Raw genomic sequence first — 8,579 nt, forward strand, 5'->3', positions numbered from 1 at the left:
TTTTTTGAGAAAACTTGAGTTCATCCTAGAGTAGCCATGGGGGCGGGGGGCGATGAAATTGTATCCGCACTTCATTCATTGTTCGCAAAATGAATTCGAGGCAGCTGAAGGACTTAAATACAAGCAAGTGAAGCTAGGAGAAAACATGAGATTTTTAAAATCTACCAGAGTGGAGAAAAATAACAAAAAGCTTATGTGGTGAAAATAATAGGAGCGCCTGGGGGGCTCAGTCGGTTAAGCTTCCAACTTCAGCTCAGGTCATGATCTCACAGTTTGTGGGTTTGAGCCCCACGTCTGGCTCTGTGCTGACACCTCATAGCCTGGAGTCTGCTTCAGATTCTGTGTCCCTCTCTGCCCCTCCCCTGCTCACACTATCTCTGCCTATCTGTCTCTCAAAAAAAAAAAAAAACCCAGGAGTGGGGTGATAGTAAATTTCTTTATAGAACTTTTTTTGTTATTTTTTGGTTTTTTTAAGTGTTTATTATTTTATTTTGTGGGAGAGAGGGAGACACAGGATCTGAAGCAGGCTTCAGGCTTCAGGCTCCAGGCTCCAGGCTGTCAACACAGCTCGATGAGGGGCTCGAACCCACGGACTGTAAGACCATGACCTGAGCCAAAGTTGTACGCTTAACTGACCGAGCCACCCCAGCGCCCCTTACGGAACTTGTAGAGTGTGGCAGTCAAGACCATCAGGACTACAGGAAAGTAGGCAGAGGGTATAAATAGCTCCAGAGCAGTGAAAGTGTCTGTAAGACCGGGCACCTTCCCCCTTACACAAGGGAAATGCAGGGAAGTCTGGTGACCACGGAGCGAGGGCGGGAGACGTGGGCCCTCTGGTCTGATGCAGAGGCCACTTCCGTCTGGCAGTTCGAATCCTGTCTCTCACAGAGTTGGGTTCGAATATATGAAATGCTGTACATACAGGGGTCTTCATTCCAACACTTGCCGTAGCCGAGTGTTGGAGGCGATCCAGGTTCTGGGTAAACATATCCCGGGGACACCCCCCTGCCGTGCAGGACCAGTGGAGAAAGGCAGTGCCAAGTGCACTGATAAGAACAGTCCTCCATGTACAAGCGAAAACGAAAAAGCAAACCGCCGAACGGGGTTCGGATGCCAGTGTGTGGTGCTGCGTGTCTGTGTCACGTCCGTGTGTACGTGTGTGTGTGTACGTGTAGCAAGTAAGCTCTGTGCCCAGCCTGGGGCTCGAACTCGCAGCCCGGAGATCCAGCGTCTCACTCCCCCGACCGAGCCAGCCTGGCCTCCCTGCATAGGACATCTTTGGAAGGACACGAAACGTGGCTGTTCGAGCGAAAGGCCCAAGTCCCTGGGGAGTAAAGATGAGCCCTTTTGATGTCTTACGAACTCTGTGTCCTATGCAGTTGTTATTAGGCAAAGTAATTCTTTTGCTCTGAATAATTTCAAGCAAAAACAGCAAAGAACAACAAAAAGTGGGTCCGTCCGGCCAGACGGAGACTCCGTTACGACCCCCGATTTAGGTGTGAGGCGTGGGGTGTCTTTTCTCCGCAGCAGAATGGTGAGCTCTTCTAGGACAGGAACCGGGCAGTCGGGGGCTCAGCAGACACCAATGACTGACCCAGAGAACTGTGGGGTCCGCGCTCTCTGCCCTGGAAGCCCTTCACATCCTCTGCCTTCCTCCCGGGACGGGCAGTTCACTGGGGTCCATTTGGATCTTGAACGCAGACGCCACGGCCACCTGTAGGTAAGAGCGTGGCCAGCCGGGCAGGAGAGGCCGGGAGGGTGCCGTGCACCTGTCCAGTCTGGGATGTCTCGCAGCCCCGCGGGGGACCTGGAGCTCAAGGCCGAATCTGGGTTAAAGAGGCCGCCTCTTTAAGAGCTGGTAGGACGGCCCCGCCCTGCTGGGAGATCAGCTGCCTCTGGGAGTCACATGACTGCGGTGTGTCTTCCGCCTTCTGCATGTGCGGCCGTGAGGGGCCCCGCCGGGGCTGGGGGCGCTGTGCCCCCAGCCCCCTGCTCCTCCTGAGTCTGCTCGCGTCTGCAGCCCCACTTGCCCTGCTGGGGGAGGAGACCCGCCAGGTGAGGGGCTGGAGCAATAGATGTTTCGGGAACTTCGACCCTGGGAGAGAGCTTGGAATCCAGGGCACCGAGGGGCAGGGGGGGTTGGCTGCTTGGAGACGAGTTCTTTGGCCAGGACTGTGGAGGAGGGCGGGCGTGGGGGTTCCCGGCCTTCTGATGAAAGCTGGGCCCCGACTCAGCCCTGCGTGACCCTGGGCCAGGCAAGTGTCAGGCTTCTTCTCCCCCTGCCCCTGCCCTGCGCCCTCATCCGTCCTCTGGGGTCAGGGCCGCTGTGGCTCTGCCCTGTCTCCCCCAGCCCTCACCGCGCCGCCTGCCCTTCCCCATCACGCCCAAGCTGCTCAGCCCGGTGTGTCTCTCCCGACCCTGCTCCCTCAACCCTCCCCTGCTCCGTGTTCTAGGTGTCTCTGGAGGCCATCCCTGCTGGGCTGGACCCCCCACAGAACCTGCTGCACATCCGGGCGGTGGGAGCCAACTCCACGCTGCACTACGTGTGGAGCACCGTGGGGCCTCCGGCCGTGCTGCTCGTGGCCACCAACACCCCCCACAGTGCCCTGAGTGTCAACTGGAGCCTCCTGCTCTCCCCTGAACCCGACGGGGGCCTGACGGTGCTCCCCAAGGACAGCATCCAGTTCTCTTCCGCTCTCGTCTTTACCAGGGTGAGGGGGTAGGGGGAGAACCCAAGGGGGAGCCAGCCGAGCAGAGGGTTCGTCCAGATTTGAGGGAGGGACTGAAGACGGGGTACGGGAAGCAGGTATGGGAGCCTGCGGTGGGGGCCTGCGGGTGGGGGGTGGTTCCTGGGACAGCTGGACTCAGGCCAGCCCCGGCCCCTCACCCCGCCCGCCAGCTCTTCGAATTTGACGGCGCCAACACATCCGAGGCGACCCAGCCCCCGGGAGACCCGTACCCCCCGTATTCCCTGGCCAAGTTCTCCTGGAACAACATCACAGACTCACTGGACCCTGCCACCCTGAGCGCCACGTTTCGAGGCCACCCCACCGACGACCCCGCCGGGGCTTTTGCCAACGGCAGCCTGGCCTTCAGGGTAAGGGTGTGGGGAAGCAGAGCAATTCAGAAGGCTGGTTTAGGAGGGTGGGGTGCCCTGTAAAGTGAGGCCTGCGCCCCTGCTTCCCGTGCCTCCCCCACCCCAGGTGCAGGCCTTCCCCGGATCCGGCCGGCCAGCCCAGCCCCCGCGCCTCCTGCATTCGGCCGACACCTGCCAGCTGGAGGTGGCCCTGGTAGGGGCCTCTCCCCGGGGAAACCGCTCCCTGTTTGGGCTGGAGGTAGCCACCCTGGGCCAGGGCCCCGCCTGCCCTTTGATGCAGGAGCAGCGCTCCATCGACGATGAATATGCACCTGCTGTCTTCCAGGTCAGGCCTCCAGCGGGGGGGGGGGGGGGGGGGGGGGGGGGGGGGGGGGGGGGGGGGCGCGGCGTGGGAGAGAATCATTGAACCGGTTACCATTTAGCGACATAGTTCAGCTCCTTTAAGTGGCGGTCACTGTGCTGACGAACCTGGTCCATCCTCTGCCTTCAGGAGAAGACAGAAGGAAGGCGGGCCTGGGGGCCTGGGGGCCTGGGGGCCTGGGGGCGGAAGCTGAGAGCAGGCTTGCAAAGGGGCAGGGCTGGAAAAGGGCGCAGCGCCCATGGTCCAGCTCCTCTTTCGACAGAGAGGAAGGCTCTGTGACAACAGCCCGCAAGTCCTGGAAGTGGGCCCGGGGCTCAGGACAGCTGGCGACAGGTGGAGGCAGGGAAGGGTGGGGACCAGAAGGGTCAGGCCTCCTCATCCTGTTTGCCTCGCTCCCCAGTTGGACCAGCTGCTGTGGGGCTCCCTCCCATCCGGCTTCGTGCAGTGGCGGCCAGTGGCCTTCTCCCAGAGCCAGAGGGGCCGGGAATCGGCCCTGCCCTGCCGGGCCGCCCCACCTCACTTCGCCTCGGCCCACCTCCCCCAGTCGCCCATCGTCCGCGCCTTCTTTGAGTCCCACAATAACTTCTGTGCCTTCAATTTGACATTTGGGGCTTCCACAGGCCCTGGCTACTGGGACGCACACTACCTCAGCTGGTGAGGCCCGGGCAGGGGTGAGGCCTGGGGCAGGGGCGGGGGCGGGCCCAGGGCTTCTGGAGGGGACACAGGGCAGCCCGGCCTCCCGGTGTCTTCATCGAACGTGCTCACCTCTGTTTCTCACTCGCGCCTGCCTCAGGTCCATGCTCCTGGGTGTGGGCACCCCGCCGGTGGACGCCCTGTCCCCACTAGTTCTGGGCATCATGGTGGCGGCCCTGGGGGCCCCGGGACTCGTGCTGCTGGCTGGAGGCCTGTTTCTGCTGCTGGGCCACAGGCGGTGGTCCGAATACCAACCCATAAACTGAGGCCTGCGTCCGGAGGGCCAGACACGAATTCCTGGGCCTGCCTTGCTGGGCCACTGGACGGGGAGGTCTAGCCGCTCCCTTCTCCCATCTTGCTTTTCTGCAGAACACCAGGGACCACCTTCACCGCTCTGGAGAACCCCCAGGCGGGGCTGCCTTCATCCTCTGGGGAGGCGCTGGGGACAGGGTGATTGCCGGACGGAGGGTCCCTTGGCGATGCCTTGTGGCCCCTCTACCCCCATTTCCCGTAAATGGGACTCACGGCCCTAAATGAGAGGCCTTCTGACGGGTCGGCTGCCCTGGAGGGCACGAAATAGACTCATTTTCTGTCCTCTCTCGACTCTCAGTGTGTGGGTGTTGTGGGCGGCGGTGCGGCTGGTTCTGGGAAGGAGAGGGGGAGGGAGGGCACCGCTCCAGCGCGCCCCTTCTCCTCCCCAGACATATGCTTCCCCCCTGCATGGGACAGGTGCCCACCAGCGTCGCTCTGTCATGTGGGGAGAGGCTGGTGCAGCCCTGCTCTGATGAGGAAGAGACCTTGGGCTGGGGTGGGGGGGCGCTAAGAAGGAAGAGGCAGGGGGTCCGTGGCAGCCATTTATTGTCAGACACACGTTCACACGGGGTCAGCGTCGGCCCTGGGCCTTGCAGCCGCTCCCCAGCCGGCACACACCTGCCCCTGACCCCGCCCCTCTGGGGAGGCAGGCCTCCCCCTCCGCACCTCTTCCCACGGGGAGAGGCGTGGAGGCTTCCGGGCAGTTTGGAGGCCAGAGGCCCCGGGGGCCTAAATAGGTTGGAAAACCGGAGGCCCCAGCTCTGGCTGGGGCAGCTTTGATCATCTTGACGGAGGTTAAAGGTCCGACAAGGGCCAGTCGTGGAGGGTCCTGAGCCCAGGCCCCCAGAAAGGTTTTCACCGGAAGTGGAAGTCCGGTTTGATGGGACACCCAGCCTTTTCTTGGGCGTGGGCACCGTTTCCAGTCTCCCCAAGGCCCTCTTTGGACAGTGGCACGGAAGGGGTCAGTCTGGCCGTGGCTCTGCCTGCTTGTGCCTCCCAGGAGGCTGGAGGGTGGGGAGGAGGCCGGCCCCTGTAGGGGCGGTGGGGGGCTGCTCCTCGGCCTGGCCCCGGGCCCTCAGCATCCGTGAGGGGCGTGACGTCCACCTCTTTTCCTGCCAGAACCAAAGTCCCTCCCTCATGGCTGCCCCAGGCCCCCAAGGTGAAGGGCAACACCCACAGAGGGCAGGGGGAGGGGTGCGGGGGGAGAGGTCGGGGCCCTCAGCCCCAGGGCCGGGGCCTGCGGTCCGAGGCGGAGCGGGCGTGGTCCGGGTAGTCGAGGCGGCTCTCGGCCGCGGTGAGCATGCGCTCGGGCTCCACCGCGAACATGTAGTACAGGTTCCACACGAGCATGGACAGCAAGGGCAGGAACGTGAGGCCGTAGCCGAAGCCTCGGAAGGAGCGGCCCACGGCGAAGGTCAGCCAGTAGATCAGCCTGGGGACAGGGGCAACAGGCAGTCAGGCCCCTGAGGAGTGCACGGCTGGCTGGCGCACAGGCTGACGGAGGGGGGCTCAGGCAGGGGCCCACGCCGTCGCTGGGCACAACTGACCGTTATGCCCTTACTGTGCTCTGCACTGGTCACCCTAGGGATCTGTGTAGACTTCCCCGCGTGTCTAGGAGGCAAGTGTATGGCTCCCTTCCCTCTCCGTCTACTTTTCAAGTTCAAGTTTAAAACGTTGGAGTAGGGAGTATACATTCGTGTGGTTCGAAATGCAAAGGCACCAGTGAGTGCAGTGGAATGTTCTCCTGTCCTGACTCGAAGCCGCCCTATTCTCTGCACCTCCACGCCGCCCCTCCTCCGACGTCCACTGTCATGGTGGTTTGCCCATCGAGTGCTGCTGTATGTGTAGGTGACTGAGCAAAAGATGTGTTTTCCTGTTCTGAGGTTCGGGGGCAGGCCATGCAGATGGCTCTGCACAGGTTTTCCCAGGGACCGTGTCCTGCAGAGTACAGTTCTGTCAGTACATAAACAGCCCCCCTACAGCGCAGTACCCCCCACTGTATTTCTCCTTTTGCAGAAGAAATAAGATTCCAAAGGGATTAAGTAAAACTGGCCCGAGGACACACACCGGAGAAACAGTAACACTGTGACTTGAACCCGAGCCCGTTCATCGCCCTCTCTCCTGCCACTTTAGACGGGCAGGGGGACAAGGGAGTACTGAAGCCAGCTGCGAGAGGGCCTCCCCTCTTGGGAGATCCACTCCAGACGCTCACTCCTCAGCCTCCTCTCATATGGGAAGGACCGCTGACCGCAGAAGGGACTCGCTCTTCCTTGTGGAATAGGGGAGAGGGCACCCGGGGCGGGGTGGGGGCAGGGAGGCAGCAGGCAGAAGAAAGGAAAGTTCCACCAGGTGGCCCTGATCCAGCAGACTGGGAAGCACAACACAAATTAACTCATTATTCCCCACAGCTCCATTTCACAGATGAAGAAGTGGAGGCACTCCTGTTTGAGTCACTTGCCCCCTGGAGGGAAGAAAGGGCCCTGGTGACAGACCGAGGGGCCTGCATTCCAGGCCCCACCCCCGCTGAGTGGCCTAAACAGCCCCCCTCCCTGGCCTGCTGGACCTTCCCCGCGGCGAGGTCGGCGAGACAGGCCAGGCCCCTCTTTAGCCCCCTGACCGTTCTTGCTGCTTAAGCCAACTTCTGTCAGAGACCAGGGGTCCCCAGGACGCACCGGGAGGGTGAGTGACACGAGGAGAACCCAGGCCCCGCAATGGTCAGGAGGCCGGTGGAACCGACAACCACAACACCGCAATCAGCAGCAACAGAGGAGACAGAGTCTAGCTCAAGAGGAAGAATGTTCTAGCAGCTAAAGTGACTGGGAATCCTGTATCAAAAGTAACAACAGGAAACAACAGCAGCCCCGAGGGGCTCAGGTGACCTCCAAGTGGAAGCAGAGGAGCCTGAGAGCCGCTGTCGCCTTGCCTGTAGGAGCAGGAGGCCAACGCCTGTGACCGCTGGCAGGACGCCTCCACCCAGAGGGAAGGCCGCAGGAGGCTGAGGGGCCCCGGGGGAGCAGGGTGTTGCCGTGGGGGCACTGGGGGCTGCGGCCAAGTGTCTGAATTGTCCGAGGCAGCTCCAGAGTCAAAGTCAGGGGAGCACTTTTCAGCACAATATAAAGAAAACCTTTCTAGTAGTGGGGACCTTTGAAAAATGAAACAGACACTCTTACAAAGAACTGAACACTTGGCCCAGGGACTGTTCGTCTAGAGGCAGCTGACCAGAGTGTCACAGAAGAGTGGCAGCAATGAGCGAGAGGCTGATCTAGGGGACACCTGAAAGCTCTTCCTGGGTTAGGTTGGTATTTGGGCCCCTGACTCAACTTCCTTTGGGAAGACACGCCTGCTGCCAGGTGAGGCAAGGGGGACAGTGGGCGCACCGGGCCAGGACACACATTCGGGCCAACTCCGAGTCCAGAAGGCTCCCTGCCCCCTCTCCCCAGGCCAGATGCCTGGGCCCGTCCGCACCCTCACCTCCCCCGGGACCCACCCGCACCCCAGCTCACCGGGAGACGGCAAAGAGACCAGTGAGCAGAGGGAGCAGCTTGAGGGTCTCTTGGGGCAGATAGGTGGCGAGCACGGCCAGGTTGAAGAAGTACAGGATGAAGAGCTGGACCGACTGGGCCACGTACCGCCGGTGGATCTCCACCTCCCGCCGCGGCTCCCCGAAGGGCCGCAGCGCTGAGAAGCACAGGAGGCTGAGCCCGTACACCAGGAGCCCTGGCAGGGGGGAGGGCGCAGGGTCACGGAGCAGCACCGGGGAGCCGGGGAGGGCTCGCGGTGGGGCTCCCACCCCGGCTGGGCCAGAGGTGGGGCTGCGTGGGGGAAGCCCGGAGCAGGGGAGCTCTGCCCCCGCCCCCCTCCCTCTCCCCTGCGTGGCTCACCCAGCACAATGGGGAAGGTGGCGAAGACCCCGCAGCGCAGCGTGTAGATGAGGCGGGAGCTCATGGTGGGCAGCCGCGGGGCGTCGAAGGGCAGGAAGGCATAGGCCCCGTACAGCAGGCAGGGGAAGAGGATGAGGGCAGCTCCCATGGAGGCCACGGCCCGCACCCCATCCCGGCCCCCGCAGCCCCCGCAGCCCCCGCAGGAGCGGCCAGGCGGCCTCACCACGGCCTCGGC

At 62.4% G+C, this 8,579-nt stretch overlaps 2 protein-coding genes across 2 annotated transcripts in view; one reads left to right on the forward strand and one right to left on the reverse strand.

The window, feature by feature from the left end:
* The first annotated feature begins 1,911 nt into the window (after positions 1–1,911).
* GLMP (glycosylated lysosomal membrane protein) lies at positions 1,912–4,754 on the forward strand. The gene is made up of 6 exons (XM_029935985.1): positions 1,912–2,055; positions 2,454–2,711; positions 2,900–3,097; positions 3,204–3,422; positions 3,859–4,112; positions 4,252–4,754. Exons 1-6 carry the CDS (start codon positions 1,936–1,938, stop codon positions 4,415–4,417), a joined length of 1,215 nt encoding a protein of 404 aa, XP_029791845.1. The 5' UTR covers positions 1,912–1,935; the 3' UTR covers positions 4,418–4,754.
* Positions 4,755–4,992: 238 nt separating this feature from the next.
* TMEM79 (transmembrane protein 79) overlaps positions 4,993–8,579 on the reverse strand; it is a 4,248-nt gene continuing 661 nt past the window's right edge. The window contains 3 exon segments of the mRNA XM_029935986.1: positions 4,993–5,895; positions 7,967–8,180; positions 8,345–8,579. The exon segment at positions 8,345–8,579 is cut by the window's right edge and continues 101 nt beyond it. Coding sequence (XP_029791846.1) covers positions 5,682–5,895; positions 7,967–8,180; positions 8,345–8,579 — 663 coding nt within the window. The 3' untranslated portion in view covers positions 4,993–5,681.

The sequence above is a fragment of the Suricata suricatta genome, chromosome 3 (assembly GCF_006229205.1).
Source record: "Suricata suricatta isolate VVHF042 chromosome 3, meerkat_22Aug2017_6uvM2_HiC, whole genome shotgun sequence".
NCBI lineage: Eukaryota > Metazoa > Chordata > Mammalia > Carnivora > Herpestidae > Suricata > Suricata suricatta.